This window comes from Pseudophryne corroboree, chromosome 6 (genome assembly GCF_028390025.1).
Source record: "Pseudophryne corroboree isolate aPseCor3 chromosome 6, aPseCor3.hap2, whole genome shotgun sequence".
Taxonomy (NCBI): domain Eukaryota; kingdom Metazoa; phylum Chordata; class Amphibia; order Anura; family Myobatrachidae; genus Pseudophryne; species Pseudophryne corroboree.
Genome location: NC_086449.1, coordinates 207,311,704 through 207,339,123, shown reverse-complemented (window position 1 = coordinate 207,339,123; position 27,420 = coordinate 207,311,704). Strand labels below are relative to the sequence as shown.

The window sequence follows — 27,420 nt, the reverse complement described above, 5'->3', positions numbered from 1 at the left end:
GTGAGGCAGAACCTAGTAAATGGTAGACTCCTCTAGAGAAACACTAAACCCCATAAATAATGTGTTCACATGAAAAATTGAGGCAAACTACATTATTACGTGTGAAACGTATTTCTCCAACAGATCTTTTAAAAAGAATTAAACCCCCTCCCAAACTGAAGCTCCTCTCACATTCTTACCCTGCTGGATTCTGTAATCATTAGAGTTCTTGTGATAGTACAGGTACTGCTCCTGTGTATCAGTCATCCAATCCACAGTGTACTTCTACACAGCAACTCTGCAAAGTGGTCACTCACTCTGCACTGCTTCCATAGAGAAGCAACTCCCTGCTAACATGGCGACCTACACCAGAGATGTGAAAGTGCACTGTGGGTAAATTTAGTGCAGTAAAAGCCATTTCATTTATATTATTCAGATCAGTATAATAAATTAAAATAGGGCTTTATTTGCTCTTTTAAGATCAAAGTACATCGTAGCTAGTATAGATTTACATGAACCTTGTCAGTATGAGATATAACACCCATCCCTCCGTACTAAATGCTGCATTTCTCATGTTTTTACAGATGAGTGTGATCCACACAAAACAAAAACACTGACTGGGAACAGGTTTTCACATGATAAGTTAAAAACTAAACATTTAAGTGTAGAGATTTTTCAGCTTCAACGGAATAGAAATACTCATTCTGTAGCGTAGGAAGGAAAATTAAACTGTTTTAGGTCTGCTTTTTATTTTGTAAGTCGGTATTTAGATTAAATTTATATGGAGGATTTGATTCACCCATATGAGTTTCCAATATCCAAACTTTTTTGAGCGTGATTAAGATTATGACACCTTTGCTTTCTGATAGCTCAATGGGCCTAATTCAGACCTGATCGTAGCCCTGCTAAATTTTGCAGGGCTACGATCAGGCACACTGACATGCAAGGGGACGCACAGCACAGGGCTAGCCCGCCCCGCATGTCAGGCCCTCCCCCGCAGAAGTACAAAAGCATTGCACAGCGGCGATGCTTTTGCACTTCAGGAGTAGCTCCCGGACAGCGCAGCGTTTGCGTCCTGGCCAAGGCTACTCGTCGCTGCCCGGGTCGCAGCGGCTGCGTGTGATGTCACGCAGCCGCTGTGGCCCGCCCCCGCACGGTCAGGCCACGCCTACATTGGCAAGGCCGCGCCCACATAACGGCAGCCAAACGCCGCTGTGACGCCCCCCTCTGCATGTCAATCAGGTAGAGGCGATCGCTACGCAACGACAGCCGTTGGCTGTCAGCCATGCATCGGTGCACTGCGGCGCCAGCGCACTTCTGACCTGATCGCTGCGCTGAACGACATAGTGTGATCAGGTCAGAATGACCCCCAATATACATAAACTTTGCTTCATGCACAAAACTATTAAAAATATTGTATAAAATCATCCTCTGGTGTATATTAAATATGAATTAATTTTATGTTTAGGCTTGGGTCCCACCCCAAAGATATCTCATTATGGTATGCAAATATTCCAGAGACAGTAAAATCCAAGAGATAGAAAAATCCAATATCCAAGACACTCCTGGCCCCAAACATTTCAGATATGGGAGACTGAACCTGTACTACAAAATTACAAGGAAACAAAAAAAATCAATGAAAGCAACAATTCTAATTCTGTATGTTGACCTGGGATATTAATTAGATATTAAATATACCCATTTGTGCAAAGTAGAGTAGTATTTTTTTTTTATAAGAAAATCATCAAGTTAAAAGGAAAGTGTCTTGAAAACATCTGAAAATGTAAACACACCTGTATGACAGTAAAGAATATTACAGCTCAGAGACCACAACATGTCCAAGGTCTTGGCTGAGCTGCTCTGTAAAAACTTGCGATCATGGAGGGCTGTATCGGCACCTATAAACATTTGTACCACAATTCAATACTAGCATCTCCAAGCCAGAACTAAGAAGTGGATTTCTGAGTGACAGTAAATCATGGAGGACATACGAGGCATGGCTTTTGGCAGAATAGTATCACAAACCCGTTTTAGGTCAAGCTAATAATTTACGTAGGAATACTGGCAACATTTTGCAGACCTAAAAATGTTAGCGTCTTGTTTTGAGGAATGATAGAGAACTGGCGATGGTTAATGATCAAGAACTCCAGCAGTGCAGCACTATTCAGCCGATAGTTCTATTTGTTCTGTAAAGTGACAAGCGTACTACTTCTGTCCCTGGGGGTGAAGAATACTGGTCCTTCTTCACATTTCAGCCTTCTGTGTCAAGAGGTCTCTATGAATCATGTAGGTTTCTCATAATTCTATTCACCACCTTTGTACTTACTTTTGGCATAAAAGTATTAGTGACATTTGCAGACACTTGCAATTGCTCGGGGACTTTACGCGTCTCATAATAGAGAATATAAAATACTGGCAGCACAATTCCAATCAACAGCATAATAACAACAGCATTCCACCACCGTATACCGCAATCTGCTCCCAAACTGAAAGAATTTTTCCTTGGAGAAATCTGAAATGTGTCCGTTCCAGGGTCCAAAGACTCACTAAGCAGGTCCTGCGTCTGAGCAGCTGCCTCGATGTCCTGGTCTATCTCCTGAAAGTACCGCGTTATGTCTGTGTTTTCTGTAGGGCTAGCAGGATCACTCACAATGTCCTCCGAGTATACAGCTTGGCCTTTTTGTGTGTATGATGCCGCATGGAGTTCTGTAAAGATCCCATGAACCTTGACTGGGATCTTAATAATCTTCAAGGCGTACATATCCTGCTCCGTAAGAAAGTTGTTTACTCTCTTAATATCCGCAACCTAAAAAACACCAGAATGAAGCATTAAAAATAAATAAATAAGATTTTACTCACCGGTAAATCTATTTCTCGTAGTCCGTAGTGGATGCTAGGTACTCCGTAAGGACCATGGGGAATAGACGGGCTCCGCAGGAGACTGGGCACTCTTTAAAGAAAGATTAGGTACTACATCTGGTGTGTACTGGCTCCTCCCTCTATGCCCCTCCTCCAGACCTCAGTTAGGGAAACTGTGCCCGGAAGAGCTGACATTACTAGGAAAGGATTTGGAATCCAGGGTAAGACTCATACCAGCCACACCAATCACACCGTACAACTTGTGATAATTATACCCAGTTAACAGTATGAACAACAGCTGAGCCTCATTAACAGATGGCTCATAACAAAACCCTTTAGTTAAGCAATAGCTATATACAAGTATTGCAGAAGTCCGCACTTGGGACGGGCTCCCAGCATCCACTACGGACTACGAGAAATAGATTTACCGGTGAGTAAATTCATATTTTCTCTGACGTCCTAGTAGATGCTGGGTACTCCGTAAGGACCATGGGGATTATACCAAAGCTCCCAAACGGGCGGGAGAGTGCGGATGACTCTGCAGCACCGAATGAGCAAACTCAAGGTCCTCCTCAGCCAGGGTATCAAACTTGTAGAATTTTGCAAACGTGTTTGATCCCGACCAGGTAGCAGCTCGGCAAAGTTGTAAAGCCGAGACCCCTCGGGCAGCCGCCCAAGAAGAGCCCACCTTCCTCGTGGAATGGGCTTTGACTGATTTAGGATGCGGCAGTCCAGCCGCAGAATGTGCAAGTTGAATCGTGCTACAGATCCAGCGAGCAATAGTCTGCTTAGAAGCAGGAGCACCCAGCTTGTTGGGTGCATGCAGGATAAACAGCGAGTCAGTTTTTCTGACTCTAGCCGTCCTGGAAACATAGATTTTCAGGGCCCGGACTACATCCAGCAACTTGGAAGCCTCCAAGTCCCGAGTAGCCGCAGGCACCACAATCGGTTGGTTCAAATGAAACACTGATACCACCTTAGGGAGAAATTGGGGACGAGTCCTCAATTCTGCCCTGTCCATATGGAAGATCAGATAGGGGCTTTTACAGGACAAAGCCGCCAATTCTGACACACGCCTAGCCGAAGCCAAGGCCAAAAGCATGACCACTTTCCACGTGAGATATTTCAACTCCACGGTCTGAAGTGGCTCAAACCAATGTGATTTTAGGAAATCCAACACAACGTTGAGATCCCAAGGTGCCACTGGAGGCACAAAAGGGGGCTGAATATGCAGCACTCCCTTAACAAACGTCTGAACTTCAGGCAGTGAAGCCAGTTCTTTTTGAAAGAAAATAGACAGGGACGAAATCTGAACTTTAATGGATCCCAATTTTAGGCCCATAGTCACTCCTGACTGTAGGAAGTGCAGAAATCGACCCAGCTGAAATTCTTCTATTGGGGCCTTCATAGCCTCACACCAAGCAACATATTTTCGCCATATGCGGTGATAATGTTGTGCGGTCACATCCTTCCTAGCTTTTATCAGCGTAGGAATGACTTCAACCGGAATGCCCTTTTCCATCAGGATCCGGCGTTCAACCGCCATGCCGTCAAACGCAGCCGCGGTAAGTCTTGGAACAGACAGGGCCCCTGCTGTAGCAGGTCCTGTCTGAGAGGCAGAGGCCAAGGGTCCTCTGAGATCATTTCTTGTAGTTCCGGGTACCAAGTCCTTCTTGGCCAATCCGGAACGATGAGTATGGTTCTTACTCCTCTCTTTCTTATTATCCTCAGAACCTTTGGTATGAGAGGAAGAGGAGGGAACACATAAACCGACTGGTACACCCACGGTGTCACTAGAGCGTCCACAGCTATCGCCTGAGGGTCCCTTGAACTGGCGCAATATCTTTTTAGCTTTTTGTTGAGGCGGGACGCCATCATGTCCACCTGTGGCCTTTCCCAACGATTTACAATCAGCTGGAAGACTTCTGGATGAAGTCCCCACTCTCCCGGGTGGAGGTCGTGCCTGCTGAGGAAGTCTGCTTCCCAGTTGTCCACTCCCGGAATGAACACTGCTGACAGTGTCATCACGTGATTTTCCGCCCATCGGAGAATCCTTGTGGCTTCTGCCATCGCCATCCTGCTTCTTGTGCCGCCCTGTCGGTTTACATGGGCGACCGCCGTGATGTTGTCTGACTGAATCAGCACCGGCTGGTTTTGAAGCAGGGGTTTTGCCTGACTTAGGGCATTGTAAATGGCCCTTAGTTCCAGAATATTTATGTGTAGGGAAGCCTCCTGACTCGACCATTATCCTTGGAAGTTTCTTCCCTGAGAGTGACTGCCCCCCAACCTCGGAGGCTTGCATCCGTGGTCACCAGGACCCAGTCCTGTATGCCGAATCTGCGGCCCTCTTGAAGATGAGCACTCTGCAGCCACCACAGCAGAGACACCCTGGCCCTCGGGGACAGGGTGATCAGCCGATGCATCTGAAGATGCGATCCGGACCACTTGTCTAACAGATCCCACTGAAAGATCCTTGCATGGAACCTGCCGAATGGAATTGCCTCGTAAGAAGCTACCATCTTTCCCAGGACTCGCGTGCAGTGATGCACCGACACCTGTTTTGGTTTCAGGAGGTCTCTGACCAGAGATGACAACTCCTTGGCCTTCTCCTCCGGGAGAAAAACCTTCTTCTGTTCTGTGTCCAGAATCATACCCAGGAACAGCAGACGCGTCGTAGGAACCAGCTGCGACTTTGGGATATTCACAATCCAGCCGTGCTGTTGTAGCACTTCCTGAGATAGTGCTACTCCGACCAACAACTGCTCCCTGGACCTCGCCTTTATAAGGAGATCATCCAAGTACGGGATAATTATAACTCCCTTCTTTCGAAGGAGTATCATCATTTCGGCCATTACTTTGGTAAATACCCTCGGTGCCGTGGACAGACCAAACGGCAACGTCTGGAATTGGTAATGGCAGTCCTGTACCACAAAACGGAGGTACACCTGGTGAGGTGGGTAAATGGGGACATGTAGGTAAGCATCCTTGATGTCCAGTGATACCATGTAATCCCCCTCTTCCAGGCTTGCAATAATCGCCCTGAGCGATTCCATTTTGAACTTGAACTTCCTTATATAAGTGTTCAAGGATTTCAAATTTAGAATGGGTCTCACCGAACCGTCTGGTTTCGGTACCACAAACATTGTGGAATAGTAACCCCGTCCCTGTTGAAGGAGGGGAACTTTGATTATCACCTGCTGGAGGTACAGCTTGTGAATTGCCGCCAGTACTACCTCCCTGTCCTGGGGAGTAGCTGGCAAGGCTGATTTGAGGTAACGGCGAGGGGGAGACGTCTCGAACTCCAGCTTGTATCCCTGAGATACCACTTGTAGAACAGAGATCCACCTGTGAGCGAACCCACTGGTCGCTGAAGTTCCGGAAACGGGCCCCCACCGCACCTGGCTCCACATGTGGAGCCCCAGCGTCATGCGGTGGACTTAGTGGAAGCAGGGGAGGATTTTTGTTCTTGGGAACTGGCTGTATGGTGCAGCTTTTTCCCTCTACCCCTGCCTCTGGGCAGAAAGGACGTGCCTCTAAACCGCTTGCCTTTCTGAGGCCGAAAGGACTGTACTTGATAATACGGTGCTTTCTTAGGCTGTGAGGGAACCTGAGGTAAAAAAGTCGACTTCCCAGCTGTTGCTGTGGATACGAGGTCCGAAAGACCGTCCCCAAACAATTCCTCACCCTTATAAGGCAAAATTTCCATGTGCCTTTTAGAGTCAGCATCACCTGTCCACTGCCGAGTCCATAATACTCTCCGGGCAGAAATGGACATCGCATTAATTCTAGATGCCAGCCGGCAAATGTCCCTCTGTGCATCTCTCATATATAAGACTACGTCTTTAATATGCTCTATGGTTAGCAATATAGTGTCCCTGTCCAGGGAATCAATGTTATCAGACAGGGAATCAGACCACGCTGCTGCAGCACTACACATCCATGCTGAAGCAATAGCAGGTCTCAGTATAGTACCTGAGTGTGTATACACAGACTTCAGGATAGCCTCCTGCTTTCTATCTGCAGGCTCCTTTAAGGCGGCCGTATCCTGAGAAGGCAGTGCCACCTTTTTTGATAAGTGTGTGAGCGCCTTGTCCACCTTAGGGGATGTCTCCCAGCATAACCCATCCGTTGGCGGGAAAGGGTACGCCATTAGTAACCGCTTAGAAATTACTAGTTTCTTATCTGGGGAACCCCACACTTCTTCACACAATTCATTTAACTCATCAGATGGGGAAAAAGTCACTGGCTGCTTTTTCTCCCCAAACATAATACCCTTTTTTGTGGTAACCGGGTTAATGTCAGAAATGTGCAACACATTTTTCATTGCCGTAATCATGCATCGGATGGCCCTTGTGGATTGTACATTTGTCTCATCCTCGTCGACACTGGAGTCAGACTCCGTGTCGACATCTGTGTCTGCCATCTGAGGTAGCGGGTGTTTTTGAGCCCCTGATGGCCTCTGAGACGCTTGGGCAGGCGTGGGCTGAGATGCCGGCTGTCCCAAAGCTGTTACGTCATCAAACCTTTTATGCAAGGAGTTGACACTGTCGGTTAATACCTTCCACATATCCATCCACTCTGGTGTCGGCCCCGCAGGGGGAGACATCACACTTACCAGCTCCTGCTCCGCCTCCACGTAAGCGTCCTCATCAAACATGTCGACACAGCCGTACCGACACACCGCACGCACACACAGGGAATGCTCTGACTGAGGACAGGACCCCACAAAGTCCTTTGGGGAGACAGAGAGAGAGTATGCCAGCACACACCACAGCGCTATATAACCAGGGATTTACACTAAAGTGAGTGATTTTTCCCTATAGCAGCTTATTATACACAGTTTGCGCCTAAATTTAGTGCCCCCCCTCTCTTTTTTACCCTTGAAGCCTGGAAACTGCAGGGGAGAGCCTGGGGAGCGTCCTTCCAGCGGAGCTGTGAAGAGAAAATGGCGCCCGTGTGCTGAGGAAGATAGCCCCGCCCCTTTCTCGGCGGACTTCTCCCGCTTTTTTATATGCTTTATGGCGGGGGATTATGCACATATACAGTTTATTAGCTGTATTATGTGCTATTTAGCCATGTAAGGTACTCTAATTGCTGCCCAGGGCACCCCCCCCCCCCCAGCGCCCTGCACCCATCAGTGACCGGAGTGTGTGGTGTGCAGAGGGAGCAATGGCGCACAGCTGCAGTGCTGTGCGCTACCTTAATGAAGACCGGAGTCTTCAGCCGCCGATTTTCAACTTCTCTTCGGTTCTTCTGGCTCTGCAAGGGGGACGGCGGCGCGGCTCCGGGACCGGACGACCGAGGACTGGGCCTGTGTTCGATCCCTCTGGAGCTAATGGTGTCCAGTAGCCTAAGAAGCCCAAGCTAGCTGCAAGCAGGTAGGTTCGCTTCTCTCCCCTCAGTCCCACGTAGCAGTGAGTCTGTTGCCAGCAGATCTCACTGAAAATAAAAAACCTAACAAATACTTTCTTTCTAGGAAGCTCAGGAGAGCCCCTAGAGTGCATCCAGCTCTGGCCGGGCACAGATTCTAACTGAGGTCTGGAGGAGGGGCATAGAGGGAGGAGCCAGTGCACACCAGATGTAGTACCTAATCTTTCTTTAAAGAGTGCCCAGTCTCCTGCGGAGCCCGTCTATTCTCCATGGTCCTTACGGAGTACCCAGCATCCACTAGGACGTCAGAGAAAAAGAGAGATATATACAAATTTATTTCATAGCACAACACAGAAATCTGTGCAATTATATATGCAAGCAACTTCAAACAAAAATGTAAAATATGATTACATTCAACCACCACGTCTCTTATTTCTGCTACATAAATAGCGTGAGTACATCACTAATAAAAGGAAAATACTACTTGCTCAAAGGATAACTTCTATAAAAAGTATTTTTTTTCTCCTACACATCTTGAATACTTTTGCTTACATTTTATAGCTATACCTTCCACCCTCTCCCCCTGCTACCCATCTGCCTATGCCTCCAAATGTGATCACACACTATGATACACTATAAAGTGTTAGTACTTGGCAAGGACTAGTTTTTATATTGAATCAGGGCAGTACGGATGGTGTAATGGTTAGCATTACTGCCTCACAGCACTGAGGTCATGGGTTCAATTCCCACCATGGCCCTAACTGTGCAGAGTTTATATATTCTCCCCGTACTTGCGTGGGTTTTCTCCGAGTACTCCAGTTTCCTCCCACAATCCCAAAAATATACTGGTAGGTTAATTGGCTCCCAACAAAATTAACCCTAGTGTGAATGTGTCTGTGTGTACATGTGATAGGGAATATAGTGGCAGATGTATTAACCTGGAGAAGTCATAAGGAAGTGATAAACCAGTGATATGTGCAAGGTGATAAAGGCACCAACCAATCGGCTCCATTATGTAAATTAACAGTTAGGATCTGATTGGCTGGTGCCTTTATCACCTTGCACATATCACTGGTTTATCACTTCCTTATGCCTCCTTGATTGTAAGCTCCACTGGGACAGGGACTGATGTGAATGGCTAAATATTCTCTGTAAAGCGCTGCGGAATATGTGTGCGCTATATAAATAACTGGTAATAAATAACTGAATTAAAAGCTCTGCTGTGGTTGTGTGGAATACATTCCTGGGGTGCTGTCTGATTGTTAGTCTTACTGATGCTGTCATAGTGGAAGAAATTGCATCCTGTGTTAAAAGACTGTACTATGCAGACCTGATCGCTGCTTTGCGTTGTGCAATATGCAGGCCGATCAGGACTGAACTGTGCATGCAAACGCAATATGCAGGCGCGACTGTTCGCAGCGACGGTGCAAAAAATCCGATCGCACCGGCGATCGCAAGAAGATTGACAGGAAGAGGATGTTTGTGGGAGGCAACTGACCGTTTTCGGGGAGTGTCCGGAAAAACGCAGGAGGGACCCGGCGAGTTGTGCGAGGTTTCGTGACGTCAGCTCCGGCCCCGATCATCGCAGTGGCAGAGTAAGTCCTGGGCTGTGCAGAGACTGCACAAACTTCTGCGATCGCACACCTGCACAGCGAATTCCCCCTCCCCTGTAGGCGGCGACTACCTGATCGCAGGGATGCAAAAAACACACCCTTGCGATCAGGTCTGAATCACCCTATGAACAATTACAGGAATGTGAAGGATCAGTTATTACCTTGCATCCATACTGTAGCGCCAGCTTGTTCAGGTTGTCATTCTCTGTGATAGCACACTCCAACAGAATAACATCGCCAACCTTCTCCCGGGAGGCGTTCTGGCGCAGGAGCTCTCCACCCCGCGCACGGAGCTCCATGATATCAATTTCCTCTTCTGAGGAGCTGCCAAGATCTGGCGACCCATCAGTAAACGTGTAGACACTGCTTCCTTGAGATGAACGGATTGCAGTTGGTGGCTGGAAGGAGTGAGAGGGACCTTTTTTCAAACGCATGGTCAGTAGAGCCCTGTATGAGTAATACAGATAGAACCCATTATTAAATTAAGAGTAATGAACAAGACTGGAGTTTATGAAACAGTGTAATTAGGAATGAGTGGCTGGAGCAAGCCAACACAGGGAAAGTTTATTCATTACATTCACAATAAATTTAAGTATCTAAGCGTATCCACTGTTAGCCAATTTGGCCTGACATGGCCACACGTGTGGGGCTCCACTGCCCATTGGAGGTGGTCAAGACCAACTATCGCTGAGCCAGTGTGGTAATTAGCCAGCCACACTAATAAAGCCCCACGCTGAATCTGCTTTATGTGGACACACATGTCTGACATTATGCCAGATATTAAGCCATATGGTGATCAGTCTAAACAACATATGTGACCTCATTATTGGTAAAAAAAGGGAGTAAATAAGATTTTACTTACGGGTAAATCTATTTCTCGAAGTCCGTAGTGGATGCTGGGGACTCCGTAAGGACCATGGGGAATAGACGGGCTCCGCAGGAGACAGGGCACTTTAAGAAAGAATTAGGAATACTGGTGTGCACTGGCTCCTCCCTCTATGTCCCTCCTCCAGACCTCAGTTAAGGAAACTGTGCCCGGAAGAGCTGACAGTACAAGGAAAGGATTTTGGAATCCAGGGTAAGACTCATACCAGCCACACCAATCACACCGTATAACTCGTGATAACCTTACCCAGTTAATAGTATGAACAACAACAGAGCATCAGATAAACCTGATGCAACCATAACATAACCCTTATTTAAGCAATAACTATATACAAGTATTGCAGAAGAAGTCCGCACTTGGGACGGGCGCCCAGCATCCACTACGGACTACGAGAAATAGATTTACCGGTAAGTAAAATCTTATTTTCTCTAACGTCCTAGTGGATGCTGGGGACTCCGTAAGGACCACGGGGATTATACCAAAGCTCCCAAAAGGGTGGGAGAGTGCGGATGACTCTGCAGCACCGAATGAGCAAACACAAGGTCCTCCTCAGCCAGGGTATCAAACTTGTAGAACTTTGCAAAAGTGTTTGAACCCGACCAAGTAGCTGCTCGGCAAAGCTGTAATGCCGAGACCCCTCGGGCAGCCGCCCAAGAAGAGCCCACCTTCCTTGTGGAATGGGCTTTTACTGATTTTAGAGGCGGCAATCCAGCCGCAGAAAGAGCCTGCTGAATCGTGTTACAGATCCAGCGAGCAATAGTTTGCTTTGAAGCAGGAGCACCCAGCTTGTTGGATGCATACAGGATAAACAGCGACTCAGTTTTCCTGACTCCAGCCGTTCTGGCTACATAAACCTTCAAAGCCCTGACTACATCTAGTAACTTGGCATCCTCCAAGTCACGAGTAGCCGCAGGCACCACAATAGGTTGGTTCAAATGAAAAGATGACACCACTTTTGGCAGAAATTGCGGACGAGTCCGTAATTCTACCCTGTCCATATGGAAAACCAGATAGGGGCTTTTATGTGACAAAGCCGCCAATTCTGACACACGCCTAGCCGAAGCTAAGGCCAATAGCATGACCACCTTCCACGTGAGATATTTTAACTCCACGGTTTTAAGTGGCTCAAACCAATGTGATTTCAGGAAACTCAACACCACGCTAAGATCCCAAGGTGCCACTGGTGGCACAAAAGGGGGCTGAATATGCAGCACTCCCTTTACAAACGTCTGAACTTCAGGAAGAGAAGCCAGTTCCTTTTGAAAGAAATGGATAGGGTTGAAATCTGGACCTTAATGGACCCCAATTTTAAGCCCATAGTCACTCCCGACTGTAGGAAGTGAAGGATACGGCCCAGCTGGAATTCCTCTGTAGGGGCATTCCTGGCCTCACACCAAGCAACATATTTTCGCCATATACGGTGATAATGTTTAGCCGTCACGTCCTTCCTAGCCTTTATTAGCGTAGGAATAACCTCATCCGGAATGCCTTTTTCTGCTAGGATCCGGCGTTCAACCGCCATGCCGTCAAACGCAGCCACGGTAAGTCTTGGAACAGACAGGGCCCCTGTTGCAACAGATCCTGTCTGAGAGGCAGAGGCCATGGGTCCTCTGTGAGCATTTCTTGCAGTTCCGGATACCAAGTCCTTCTTGGCCAATCTGGAACAATGAGTATTGTTCTCACTCCTCTTTTTCTTACGATTCTCAGCACCTTGGGTATGAGAGGAAGAGGAGGAAACACATAAACCGACTGGAACACCCACGGTGTCACTAGTGCGTCCACAGCTATCGCCTGAGGGTCTCTTGACCTGGCGCAATACATTTGTAGCTTTTTGTTGAGGCGGGATGCCATCATGTCCACCTGTGGCAGTTCCCAACGACTTGTAATCTGTGTGAAGACTTCTTGATGAAGTCCCCACTCTCCCGGGTGGAGGTCGTGCCTGCTGAGGAAGTCTGCTTCCCAGTTGTCCACTCCCGGAATGAACACTGCTGACAGTACTTGTACGTGATTCTCCGCCCAGCGAAGAATTCTGGTGGCTTCCGCCATCGCCACCCTGCTCCTTGTGCCGCCTTGGCGGTTTACATGAGCAACTGCGGTGATATTGTCTGACTGAATCAGCACCGGTTGGTTGCAAAGCAGAGGCTCCGCTTGACTTAGGGCGTTGTATATGGCCCTTAGTTCCAGGATATTGATGTGCAGACAAGTCTCCTGACTTGACCACAGACCCTGGAAATTTCTTCCCTGTGTGACTGACCCCCACCCTCGGAGGCTTGCATCCGTGGTCACCAGGACCCAGTCCTGAATGCCGAACATGCGACCCTCGAGAAGGTGAGCACTCTGCAGCCACCACAGAAGAGACACCCTGGCCTTGGGGGATAGGGTGATCAGCCGCTGCATCTGAAGATGCGATCCGGACTACTTGTCCAACAGATCCCACTGAAAGGTCCTCGCATGGAACCTGCCGAAGGGAATGGCTTCGTATGACGCCACCATCTTTCCCAGGACTCGCGTGCATTGATGCACAGACACCTGTTTTGGTTTTAAAGGTCTCTGACCAGAGTCACGAGCTCCTGAGCCTTCTCCGCCGGGAGAAAAACCTTCTTCTGGTCTGTGTCCAGAATCATGCCCAGGAAGGGCAGACGCGTCGTAGGAATCTGGATATCTGGTTTTCACCTGACTGCGCTCATCCCCTACAGTTTGAGTATTCGTGAAATGATGCAAATGGATACTTATATAAAGGTGTGTTTTACTTTCACATGTATCAAATATGACACTCAATATAATGAAACAGTGCAGATAAATATTGTTGAACATGAAAAAGATGGTAATCACAATGTGTGCTCCACGGGGAGCACCTGTTTAACTCAGTCCTTTAATCACGTCGTAGGAATCAGCTGCGACTTTGGAATATTCAGAATCCAGCCGTGCGGTTGCAACACTTCCCGAGAGTGTGCTACGCTGATCAGCAACTGCTCTCTGGACCTCGCCTTTATGAGGAGATCGTCCAAGTATGGGATAATTGTGACTCCTTGCTTTCGCAGAAGCACCATCATTTCTGCCATTACCTTGGTAAATATTCTCGGTGCCGTGGACAGACCAAACGGCAACGTCTGGAATGGTAATGACAGTCCTGTACCACAAATCTGAGGTACTCCCTGATGAGGTGGATAAATGGGGACATGCAGGTAAGCATCCTTTATGTCCAGAGACACCATAAAATCCCCCTCTTCCAGGCTTGCAATGACCGCTCTGAGCGATTCCATCTTGAACTTGAACCTTTTCAGGTAAATGTTCAGGGATTTTAAATTCAATATGGATCTGACCGAACCTTCCGGTTTCGGTACCACAAACATTGTGGAATAGTAACCCCTTCCCTGTTGAAGGAGGGGAACCTTTACCACCACCTGCAGAAGATATAATTTGTGAATTGCCGCTAACACTATTTCCCTCTCTATGGGGGAAGCTGGCAGGGCCTATTTGAGGTAACGGTGAGGGGGCATCACTTCGAATTCCAGCTTGTATCCCTGAGATACAATCTGTATAGCCCAGGGATCCACCCGTGAGCGAACCCACTGGTGGCTGAAATTTCGGAGACGCGCCCCCACCGATCCTGGCTCTACCTGTGGAGCCCCAGCGTCATGCGGTGGATTTAGTGGAAGCTGGGGAGGACTTCTGTTCCTGGGAACTAGCTGTATTGTGCAGCTTCTTTCCTCTACCCCTGCCTCTGGCAAGAAAGGACGCACCTCGGACTTTCTTGCCTCTTTGTGATCGAAAGGACTGCATTTGGTAATATGGTGCTTTCTTAGGTTGTGAGGGAATATATGGCAAAAAATTTGACTTCCCAGCCGTAGCTGTGGAAACTAGGTCCGAGAGACCGTCCCCAAACAATTCCTCACCCTTATAAGGTAAAACCTCCATGTACCTTTTTGAGTCGGTATCACCTGTCCATTGCTGAGTCCACAGGACCCTTCTGGCAGAAATCGACATTGCATTTACTCTAGAGCCCAGTAGGCTAATGTCTCTCTGGGCATCTCTCATATATAGGACAGCGTCTTTTATATGCCCCAGGGTCAGTAATATAGTATCCTTGTCCAAGGTATAAAGTTCCTCAGATAAAGTATCTGTCCATGCTGCTACAGCACTACACATCCAGGCCGACGCAATTGCCGGCCTTAGTAGGGTACCTGAATGTGTATAAACGGACTTCAGGATACCTTCCTGCTTTCTATCCGCAGGATCTTTTAAGGTGGCCGTATCCTGTGACGGCAGGGCTACCTTCTTAGATAAGCGTGTCAAAGCTTTGTCTACCCTACGGGAGGATTCCCAGCGTAACCTGTCCGCTGGCGGGAAAGGATACGCCATAAGCAACCGTTTGGAAATCTGCATTTTTCTATCTGGAGATTCCCAAGCTTTTTCACATAACTCATTTAACTCATGTGAAGGGGGAAAGGTTACCTCATGCCTTTTTCCCCCAAACATATAAACCCTCTTGTCAGGGACTGGGTTTTCCTCTGAGATGTGCAATACATCCTTCATTGCTATAATCATGTAGCGGATGGCTTTAGCCATTTTAGGCTGCAACTTTGCATCATCGCCATCGACACTGGAGTCAGAATCCGTGTCGATATCTGTGTCAACAATTTGGGATAGTGGGCGCTTCTGAGACCCTGACGGCCTCTGCACTGTAGGATCAGGCATGGGTTGAGACCCTGACTGTCCCATGGCTTCAGCTTTATCCAACCTTTTATGCAAGGAAGTAACATTATCATTTAAAACCTTCCACATATCCATCCAATCGGGCGTCGGCGCCGATCCCACATTCATTTGTACCTGCTCTGCTTCCACATAGCCTTCCTCGTCAAACATGCCGACACAAGCGTACCGACACACCACACACACAGGGGATGCTCTATTTGAGGACAGAACCCCCACAAGGCCTTTTGGAGAGACAGAGAGAGAGTATGCCAGCACACACCCCAGCGCTATATGACCCAGGAATTACACAGTAACTTAGTGTTTACCCAGTAGCTGCTGTATATACTGATTTTGCGCTAAATTTATGTGCCCCCCCCTCTCTTTTTACCTTCTTTCTACCGTGAATCTGCAGGGGAGAGCCTGGGGAGCTTCCTCTCAGCGGAGCTGTGGAGAGAAAATGGCGCTGGTGAGTGCTGAGGAAGAAGCCCCCCCCCCCCCCCCCCGATTTTGTGTAAAATAACGGCGGGGGCTCATGCATATATACAGTGCCCAACTGTATATATGCCACTTTACCAAGAGGTCTCTAATTGCTGCCCAGGGCGCCCCCCCTTCCTGCACCCTACAGTGACCGGAGTGTGTGGGTTTAATGTGGGAGCAATGGCGCACAGCTGCAGTGCTGTGCGCTACCTCATATGAAGACTGGAGTCTTCTGCCGCCGCTTTTGAAGTCTTCTTGCTTCTCACGCCGGCTTCTGGCTCTGCGAGGGGGACGGCGGCGCGGCTCCGGGATCGGACGACCAAGGGTGCGTTCCTGTGTTCGATCCCTCTAGAGCTAATGGTGTCCAGTAGCCTAAGAAGCAGGACCTATCCGCAGTTAGTAGGTTTGCTTCTCTCCCCTCAGTCCCACGTAGCAGAGAGTCTGTTGCCAGCAGATCTCTCTGAAAATAAAAAAATCCTAACAAAATACTTTCTATTTAGCAAGCTCAGGAGAGCTCACTAAGGTGCACCCAGCTCGTCCGGGCACAGATTCAAACTGAGGTCTGGAGGAGGGACATAGAGGGAGGAGCCAGTGCACACCAGTATTCCCAATTCTTTCTTAAAGTGCCCTGTCTCCTGCGGAGCCCGTCTATTCCCCATGGTCCTTACGGAGTCCCCAGCATCCACTAGGACGTTAGAGAAAATAAAATATTTGGGGGTATTAAACTTAATAAACAGGAAGATGAAGGGATGAGGCGTCCTAGTTGCATATAGATTAACTATTAAGCAAATAGAGGAGCCATCTAAACTGGCATTTATAGCGGCTGATTCAATTGAGGCACGCCTCCCCTGCTGGCAGTCTAAACAAATGGGCGTCTAATGAGGCTATTCAATTCTTGCTCCGATTAGATGCCCATTAGTATTTAATGCAACCGACAGCTCAGAGTATAGCCGTGCAAAGTTCTCAATTGGGCGCCCAAACTACAGACTTTTCACACGTTTTATCCTGCACGTCCGGAGGCTGCGAGACAAAATGTGTGCGCCACGGCTAATGAGCGTCTGATCTGAGCAACAATTGAATAGCTCCAATAGATTCCCATTTGTTTAGACGGGCAGCACTGTGTTGCGCGCCACAATTGAATCTGCCTCTATGTCTCTTTCTCCATATCTAGCTATTGTAAACATCAAACAACCACAAATTATTTCATTTCCAATGAACTGCAAGTCCAACCTCACAAAACACAGATCAGCACTGTCCAGTTCTGTAGGAGAATAGATTTAATGGGCTTGGTGCTTGGATCAAAGTATACAATTGCAATAGTGATAAATACTGTGACCAAACTTTACACTATTAAGGCAATTGCCAACTCTCCAGTTTAAAGTCCTGTGTGGCAATTATGTTCCTCAGATACAGTTATAGTCATCAAGGTTTACCTTGTAAAGTGATAACATATTAATAGCGTGTCTTTCCACAACTGAAGTTTTATAGATTTGTCACAAGCCAAGAAAAGCTTCCAGTCATATTGACATTTCCTTCTAAGAAAAAAATAGAACCACTAAGTACACTGACATGGCCTTATGTAACAGATGTAAACGTGTCACTACATTGCACTACTGCACCTGGGATTTGGCAGAATTCCATACACCCAAAAACAATAGTATAACGGGTTCTATAGCAAAAATTAGGATTTTAATACCTACCGGTAAATCCTTTTCTCCTAGTCCGTAGAGGATGCTGGGGACTCCAAAAGGACCATGGGCACACTAAAAGACTTTGACTGGGTGTGAACTGGCTCCTCCCTCTATGCCCCTCCTCCAGACCTCAGTTGTAGGAACTGTACCCAGGGCAGACGGACATTTCGAGGAAAGGATTTTGTTAAACTAAGGCGAGAACATACCAGCCCACACCACAAACACACCGTACAACTGGATTAGCAGGAATACCAGATAACAGTATGAACTAACAACAGCAACAAGCTGAACACAACTGATACACAACCTTTGTGCAACCCGAAAACAACAAGTATCAATACAAACTGCAAGAAACAGTCCGCGCTGGGATGGGCGCCCAGCATCCTCTACGGACTAGGAGAAAGGGATTTACCGGTAGGTATTAAAAATAAGAATTTACTCACCGGTAATTCTATTTCTCGTAGTCCGTAGTGGATGCTGGGAACTCCGTAGGACCATGGGGAATAGCGGGCTCCGAAGGAGGCTGGGCACTCTAGAAAGATTTAGGACTACCTGGTGTGCACTGGCTCCTCCCACTATGACCCTCCTCCAAGCCTCAGTTAGGACACCGTGCCCGGACGAGCAGACATAATAAGGAAGGATTTAGAATCCCGGGTAAGACTCTTACCAGCCACACCAATCACACCGTACAACTCGTGATACTATATCCAGTTTGACAGTATGAAAACAACTGAGCCTCTCAACAGATGGCTCAACAATAACCCTTTAGTTAACAATAACTATTTACAAGTATTGCAGACAATCCACACTTGGGATGGGCGCCCAGCATCCACTACGGACTACGAGAAATAGAATTACCGGTGAGTAAATTATTATTTTCTCTGACGTCCTAGTGGATGCTGGGAACTCCGTAAGGACCATGGGGATTATACCAAAGCTCCCAAACGGGCGGGAGAGTGCGGATGACTCTGCAGCACCGAATGAGAGAACTCCAGGTCCTCCTCAGCCAGGGTATCAAATTTGTAGAATTTTGCAAACGTGTTTGCCCCTGACCAAGTAGCTGCTCGGCAAAGTTGTAAAGCCGAGACCCCTCGGGCAGCCGCCCAAGATGAGCCCACTTTCCTTGTGGAATGGGCATTTACAGATTTTGGCTGTGGCAGGCCTGCCACAGAATGTGCAAGCTGAATTGTACTACAAATCCAGCCAGCAATAGACTGCTTAGAAGCAGGAGCACCCAGCTTGTTGGGTGCATACAGGATAAACAGCGAGTCAGATTTTCTGACTCCAGCCGTCCTGGAAACATATATTTTCAGGGCCCTGACGTCTAGCAACTTGGAGTCCTCCAAATCCCTAGTAGCCGCAGGCACCACAATAGGCTGGTTCAGGTGAAACGCTGACACCACCTTAGGGAGAAATTGGGGACGAGTCCTCAATTCTGCCCTATCCATATGGAAAATCAGATAAGGGCTTTTACATGATAAAGCCGCCAATTCTGACACTCGCCTGGCTGAAGCCAAGGCCAATAACATGACCACTTTCCACGTGAGATATTTCAGATCCACGGTTTTTAGTGGCTCAAACCAATGTGATTTTAAGAAACTCAACACCACGTTGAGAGCCCAAGGTGCCACAGGAGGCACAAACGGGGGCTGAATATGCAGCACTCCTTTCACAAATGTCTGAACTTCAGGTACTGAAGCTAGTTCTTTTTGAAAGAAAATCGACAGAGCCGAGATCTGTACTTTAATGGAGCCTAGTTTTAGGCCCATATTCACTCCTGCTTGCAGGAAATGCAGAAATCGACCTAGTTGAAATTCCTCTGTTGGGGCCTTTTTGGCCTCGCACCATGCAACATATTTTCGCCATATGCGGTGATAATGCTTTGCCGTAACATCTTTCCTGGCCTTAATAAGCGTAGGAATGACTTCTTCCGGAATACCCTTTTCCTTTAGGATCCGGTGTTCAACCGCCATGCCGTCAAACGCAGCCGCGGTAAGTCTTGGAACAGACAGGGCCCCTGTTGTAGCAGGTCCTGTCTGAGCGGTAGAGGCCACGGGTCCTCTGAGAGCATCTCTTGAAGTTCCGGGTACCACGCTCGTCTTGGCCAATCCGGAACCACGAGAATGGTGTTTACTCCTCGCTTTCTTATTATTCTCAATACCTTTGGTATGAGAGGCAGAGGAGGGAACACATAAACCGACTGGTACACCCACGTTGTCACTAGAGCGTCCACAGCTATCGCCTGAGGGTCCCTTGACCTGGCGCAATATCTTTTTAACTTTTTGTTGAGGCGGGACGCCATCATGTCCACCTGTGGTTTTTCCCAACGGTTTACCAGCATCTTGAAGACTTCTGGATGAAGTCCCCACTCTCCCGGGTGGAGGTCGTGTCTGCTGAGGAAGTCTGCTTCCCAGTTGTCCACTCCCGGAACGAACACTGCTGACAGTGCTAGTACATGATTCTCCGCCCATCGGAGAATTCTTGTGGCTTCCGCCATCGCCATCCTGCTTCTTGTGCCGCCCTGTCGATTTACATGGGCGACTGCCGTGATGTTGTCTGACTGGATCAGCACCGGCTGGTGTAGGAGCAGGGATTTTGCTTGACTTAGGGCATTGTAGATGGCCCTTAGTTCCAGAATATTTATGTGAAGGGAAGTCTCCTGACTCGACCATAGTCCTTGAAAGTTTCTTCCCTGTGTGACTGCCCCCCAGCCTCGAAGGCTGGCATCCGTGGTCACCAGGACCCAGTCCTGTATGCCGAACCTGCGGCCCTCTAGAAGATGGGCACTCTGCAGCCACCACAGTAGCGACACCCTGGTTCTTGGAGACAGGGTTATCAAGCGATGCATCTGAAGATGCGATCCGGACCACTGGTCCAACAGGTCCCACTGAAAGATTCTGGCATGGAACCTGCCGAAGGGAATTGCTTCGTAAGAAGCCACCATCTTTCCCAGGACCCGCGTGCAGCGATGCACTGATACCTGTTTTGGTTTCAGGAGGTCTCTGACTAGAGATGACAACTCCCTGGCTTTCTCCTCCGGGAGAAACACTTTTTTCTGGACTGTATCCAGAATCATACCCAGGAACAGTAGTCGTGTCGTCGGAACCAGCTGTGACTTTGGGATATTCAGAATCCAGCCGTGCTGGTGCAGCACCTCCTGAGATAGTGCTACTCCCACCAACAACTGTTCCTTGGACCTCGCTTTTATTAGGAGATCGTCCAAGTACGGGATAATTAAAACTCCCTTTTTTCGAAGGAGTATCATCATTTCCGCCATCACCTTGGTAAATACCCTCGGTGCCGTGGACAGTCCAAACGGCAGCGTCTGGAATTGGTAATGGCAATCCTGTACCACAAATCTGAGGTACTCCTGGTGAGGATGGTAAATGGGGACATGCAAGTAAGCATCCTTGATGTCCAGGGATACCATGTAATCCCCCTCGTCCAGGCTCGCAATAACCGCCCTGAGCGATTCCATCTTGAACTTGAATTTTTTTATGTATGTGTTCAAGGATTTCAAATTTAAAATGGGTCTCACCGAACCGTCCGGTTTCGGTACCACAAATAGTGTGGAATAGTAACCCCGGCCTTGTTGAAGTAGGGGTACCTTGATTATCACCTGCTGGGAATACAGCTTGTGAATTGCCGCTAGCACCGCCTCCCTGTCTGAGGGAGCAATCAGCAAGGCAGATTTTAGGAACCGGTGGGGTGGAGACGCCTCGAATTCCAGTTTGTACCCCTGAGATACTATTTGAAGGATCCAGGGATCCACCTGTGAGCGAGCCCACTGATCGCTGAAATTCTTGAGGCGGCCCCCCACCGTACCTGGCTCCGCCTGTGGAGCCCCACCGTCATGCGGCGGACTTGGAAGAAGAAGCGGGGGAGGACTTTTGCTCCTGGGAACCTGCTGTTTGTTGCAGTCTTTTTCCCCTACCTCTGCCTCTGGACAGAAAGGACCCGCCTTTTCCACGCCTGTTTTTCTGGGTCCGAAAGGACTGAACCTGATAAAACGGCGCCTTCTTAGGCTGTGAGGGGACATGGGGTAAAAATGCTGACTTCCCAGACGTTGCTGTGGAAACTAGGTCCGAGAGACCATCCCCAAATAATTCCTCACCCTTATATGGTAACACTTCCATGTGCTTTTTTGAATCTGCATCTCCTGTCCACTGGCGAGTCCATAAGCCTCTCCTAGCAGAAATGGACAATGCACTTACTTTAGATGCCAATCGGCAGATTTCCCTTTGTGCATCTCTCATATATAAGACTGAGTCTTTTATATGGTCTATGGTTAACAGGATCGTGTCTCTGTCTAATGTGTCAATATTTTCTGACAGTTTATCTGACCACGCAGCGGCAGCACTGCACATCCAAGCTGACGCAATAGCTGGCCTAAGTATAATGCCTGTGTGTGTATATACAGACTTCAGGATCGCCTCCTGCTTTCTATCAGCAGGTTCCTTGAGGGCGGCCGTATCCGGAGACGGTAGTGCCACCTTTTTAGACAAACGTGTGAGCGCTTTATCCACTCTAGGGGGTGTTTCCCAACGTGACCTATCCTCTGGCGGGAAAGGGAACGCCATTAGTACCTTCTTAGGAATTACCAATTTTTTATCAGGGAAAGCCCACGCTTCTTCACACACTTCATTTAATTCATCTGATGGGGGGAAAACTATGGGTAGTTTTTTCTCTCCAAACATAATACCCTTTTTAGTGGTACCAGTAGTTATATCAGAAATGTTTAACACCTCTTTCATTGCCTCAATCATACAGTGAATGGCCTTAGTGGGCATCAGGTTTGACTCATCGTCGTCGACAATGGTGTCAGTATCCGTGTCGACATCTGGGTCTGCTTGAGGTAGCGGGCGTTTTAGAGCCCCTGACGACCCATGCGACGCCTGGGCAGGCACGAGCTGAGAAGTCGGCTGTCCCACATTTGGCATGTCGTCGATTTTCTTATATAAGGAGTCTATACGTGCACTCATTACTTTCCATAAGCCCATCCACTCAGGTGTCTGCCCCGCAGGGGGTGACATCCCTTCTAAAGGCATCTGCTCCGCCTCCACATCATTATCCTCATCAAACATGTCGACACAGCCGTACCGACACACCGCACACACACAAGGAATGCTCCGAATGAGGACAGGACCCACAAAAGCCCTTTGGGGGGACAGAGTGAGAGTATGCCAGCACACACCAGAGCGCTATATAATGCAGGGACTAACTAAGTTATGTCCCCTATAGCTGCTTTTTATATTATATATGTATTGCGCCCAAATTTAGTGCCCCCCCTCTCTGTTTTTACCCTGTTCTGAAGTGTAGACTGCAGGGGAGAGCCAGGGAGCTTCCTTCCAGCGGATCTGTGAAGGAGAAATGGCGCCAGTGTGTCTGAGGGAGATAGCTCCGCCCCTTTTCCGCGGCCTATTCTCCCGCTTTTTTCTGGATTCTGGCAGGGGAATTTACCACATATATAGCCTCTAGGGCTATATATTGTGGTATTTTTGCCAGCCAAGGTGTTTTTATTGCAGCTCAGGGCGCCCCCCCCCCAAGCGCCCTGCACCCTCAGTGACCGGAGTGTGAAGTGTGCATGAGGAGCAATGGCGCACAGCTGCAGTGCTGTGCGCTACCTTGGTGAAGACTGATGTCTTCTGCCGCCGATTTTCCGGACCTCTTCTTGCTTCTGGCTCTGTAAGGGGGACGGCGGCGCGGCTCCGGGACCGAACACCAAGGACTGGGCCTGCGGTCGATCCCTCTGGAGCTAATGGTGTCCAGTAGCCTAAGAAGCCCAATCCGGCTGCAAGCAGGCGAGTTCGCTTCTTCTCCCCTTAGTCCCTCGCCGCAGTGAGCCTGTTGCCAGCAGGTCTCACTGAAAATAAAAAACCTAAAATTATACTTTCTTTCTAAGGGCTCAGGAGAGCCCCTAGTGTGCATCCAACCTCGGCCGGGCATGAAATCTAACTGAGGCTTGGAGGAGGGTCATAGTGGGAGGAGCCAGTGCACACCAGGTAGTCCTAAATCTTTCTAGAGTGCCCAGCCTCCTTCGGAGCCCGCTATTCCCCATGGTCCTTACGGAGTTCCCAGCATCCACTAGGACGTCAGAGAAATACTATTTTCTCTTACGTCCTAGAGGATGCTGGGGACTCCAAAAGGACCATGGGGTCTATACCAAAGCTCCAGACCGGGCGGGAGAGTGCGGACGACTCTGCAGCACCGATTGAGCAAACATGAGGTCCTCATCAGCCAGGGTGTCAAACTTGTAGAACTTAGCAAAAGTGTTTGAACCCGACCACGTAGCTGCCCGGCAAAGTTGAAGTGCCGAGACCCCTCGGGCAGCCGCCCAAGATGAGCCCATCTTCCTGGTAGAATGGGCCTTTACTGACTTCGGCAACGGCAACCCAGCCGAAGAATGAGCGTGCTGAATCGTATTACAAATCCAGCGGGCAATGGTCTGCTTGGAAGCAGGATTTCCATCTTGTTGGAGGCATACAGGACAAACAGTGTTTCCGTTTTCCTAACAAGAACCGTCCTGGCGACATAAATTTTCAAAGCTCTTACGACATCAAGAGATTTTGGGACTGCCACAGCCTCCGTAGCCACAGGTACCACAATAGGTTGATTTATGTGAAACGAAGAAACCACCTTCGGCAGAAATTGCTGACGAGTCCTCAATTCTGCTCTATCTACATGAAAAATCAAATACGGGCTCTTGTGAGTCAAAGCTGCCAATTCTGACACTCGTCTGGCAGAGGCCAAAGCCAAATGCATGACCACTTTCCAAGTGAGAAACTTTAACTCAACCTTTCTCAAAGGTTCAAACCAGTGAGACATAAGAAACTGTAACACCACTTCAAGATTCCACGGTGCCACGGGTGGCACAAACGGAGGATGGATATGCAACACTGCCTTCACGAAAGTCTGAACCTCAGGAAGGACGGACAATTCTTTTTGAAAGAAAATAGATAAAGCCGAAATCTGCACTTTGATGGAACCCAATTTCAGGCCTGCATCAACGCCTGCCTGCAAAAAATGGAGGAAACGACCCAAATGAAACCTCTCCGCAGGAGCCGCTTTGGTTTCACACCACGACACATATTTTCTCCAAATACGGTGATAATGTTTCGCCGTGACCTCCTTTCTAGCCTTAAGGAGAGTGGGGATGACCTCCCCGGGAATACCTTTCCACGCTAGGATCTGGCGTTCAACCTCCACGCCGTCAAACGCAGCCGCGGTAAGTCCGGAAACACGCAGGGCCCCTGCAGTAACAGGACCTCTCGAAGAGGAAGGGGCCAAGGATCTTCTACTAGTAACTCCTGAATATCCGGATACCAGGCCCTCCGTGGCCAATCGGGAACTACGAGTAGTGCCTGAACCCTTGTTCGTCTTATAATCTTCAACACTCTTGGAATGAGAAGAAGAGGAGGGAACACATACACCGACTGAAACACCCACGGAGTTACCAGGGCGTCCACTGCACTGGCTTGGGGGTCCCTCGACCTGGAACAATACTTCGGAAGCTTCTTGTTGAGGCGAGAGGCCATCATGTCTATTTGAGGAATTCCCCAATTCCTTGTTACTTCTGCAAATACCTCTTGATGAAGAGCCCACTCTCCTGGATGGAGATCGTGTCTGCTGAGGAAGTCTGCCTCCCAGTTGTCCACGCCCGGAAGACTGCTGACAGAGCGCTCACGTGCTGTTCCGCCCAGCGGAGAACTCTTGTGGCCTCCGCCATTGCCACCCTGCTCCTTGTGCCGCCTTGGCGGTTTACGTACGCCACCGCTGTTATATTGTCTGACTGGATCAGGACAGGGAGACCCTGAAGAAGGTTCTTCGCCTGCAGGAGGCCGTTGTAAATGGCTCTTAACTCGAGAACATTTATGTGGAGACAAGATTCCTGGCTTGACCATTTTCCCCGGAAACTTCTTCCTTGTGTGACTGCATCCCAGCCTCGGAGACTTGCATCTGTGGTCAGCAGGACCTAGTCCTGGATTCCGAAACGGCGTCCCTCTAGAAGGTGAGAAGCGTGCAGCCACCACAGGAAAGAAATCCTGGCCCTGGAAGATAGACTTATTTTCCGGGGGTGTTATTCATGTGACCGCCGGTCAGCTGACCGACAGTCACATGACCTCCTCCACCAGCCCGACGGCTCACTATCCCGATGGTCGGCATGCCGACCAACAGGGACTATTTCCACTCGTGGGTGTCCACGACACCCATAGAGTGGGAATAGAACCCGTGGCGACCGCAGTGTGGCGAGCGCAGCGATCCTGCAAGGGGCTTGCTGCACTTGCCCCCTCCCCGCCGCGATCCCGGCGTCGGTAAGCTGACCGCCGGTCAGCAGTACTACACCCATTTTCCGGTGCATGTGTAGGTGAGACCTGGACCATTTGCTCAGCAGATCGCACTGAAACACCCGGGCATGAAACCTGCCAAACGGAATGGCTTCGTAAGCCGCAACCATCTTCCCTAGCACTCGAGTGCATTGATGAATCGACACTCTTGCCGGTATCAGAAGCTCCTTGACCATGGTCTGGATTTCCAGAGCTTTGTCCGCCGGAAGACACTCTCTGTAGTTCCGTGTCTAGGATCATGCCCAAGTAGGTCAGCCGATTTGTCAGGATCAACTGAGACTTCGGCAAATTTAGAATCCAACCGTGATGTCGCAGAACCGACAGGGAGAGTTCCACATTTCTTAGCAACTTTTCCTTTGATCTTGCCTATATCAGGAGATCGTCCAAGTACGGGATAAATTGTGACCCCTTGCTTGCAAAGGAGTACCATCATTTCCGCCATAACCTTGGTGAAAACCCTCGGGGTCGTGGAAAGCCCAAGCGGCAACGTCTGAAATTGGTAATGACAATCCTGCACCGCAAATCTTAGGAAGGCCTGATGAGGATATATTGGGACGTGTAAGTAGGCATCCTTTATGTCGACTGACGCCATAAAATCCCCCCCTTCTAGGGGTTCAGAATCAGTCTGTCCGAGCCGTCCGGCTTCGGCACTACAAAGAGGCTCGAATAGAACCCCCCCCGTTGGGACGGGGGAACCGGTAAAACGACCCTCTGTTGACACAGCTTTTGTATTGCAGCATTCACTACTTCCCTTTCTGGAAGAGAAACTGGCAAGGCCGACTTGAAAAAGCGGCGGGGGCGGGGGTATCTCCTGAAACTCCAGTTTGTACCCTTGGGAGACTATGTCTAAGACCCAAGGATCCAGGGCTGAATCAACCCAAACCTGACTGAAGAATCGGAGACGGCCCCCCACCGGCACGGACTCCCGCAGGGGAGCCTCAGCGTCATGCGGTGGACTTGGTAGAGGCGGGGGAGGACTTTTGGTCCTGGGTGCCAGGAACGGCAGGTGACCTCTTTCCCCTTCCTCTACCCTTTGAAGCGAGGAAGGACGAGCCCTTTCCTTTTTTGTATTTATTAGGCCGAAAGGACTGCATCTGCTAATGGGGTGCCTTTTTCTGTTTTGTAGTAACATAAGGAAGAAGAGAGGACTTACCCGCAGTAGCGGTAGACACCAGGTCAGCAAGGACATCCCCAAACGAGACACTACCTTTAAAAGGAAGAGCTTCCATAGCTTTAGAGTCGGCATCAGCATTCCATTGATGAATCCACAGCGCCCTCCTGGCCGAGACTGCCTTGGCATTGGCTCTTGATCCCAAGAGGCCAATATCCCTCGCCGTATCCTTTAGGTAATCTGCAGCGTCCTTGATATAACCAAGAGTCAAAAGAATGTTATCCTTATCAAGGGTATCCATATCAGAAGCTAAATTATCAGCCCACTTAGCAATAGCACTACTCACCCACGCCGACGCCACAGCAGGTCTGAGCAATGCACCAGTAGTAACGAA

General features: G+C 48.9%; 1 protein-coding gene across 3 annotated transcripts in view; it reads right to left on the bottom strand.

The window, feature by feature from the left end:
- Positions 1-1,691: 1,691 nt before the first annotated feature.
- LYSMD4 (LysM domain containing 4) overlaps positions 1,692-27,420 on the bottom strand; it is a 35,258-nt gene continuing 9,529 nt past the window's right edge. For 2 of the 3 annotated variants that reach the window (XM_063925687.1, XM_063925688.1), the window contains exons 2-3: positions 9,983-10,268; positions 1,692-2,785 (exon numbers count right to left, since the gene is read on the bottom strand). In XM_063925687.1, coding sequence (XP_063781757.1) covers positions 2,255-2,785; positions 9,983-10,255 — 804 coding nt within the window. In that variant the 5' untranslated portion in view covers positions 10,256-10,268 and the 3' untranslated portion in view covers positions 1,692-2,254. Of the gene's footprint in view, positions 2,786-9,982; positions 10,269-10,683; positions 10,709-27,420 lie in introns of those variants that run through there. The other variant, XM_063925689.1, reaches the window with a different exon arrangement.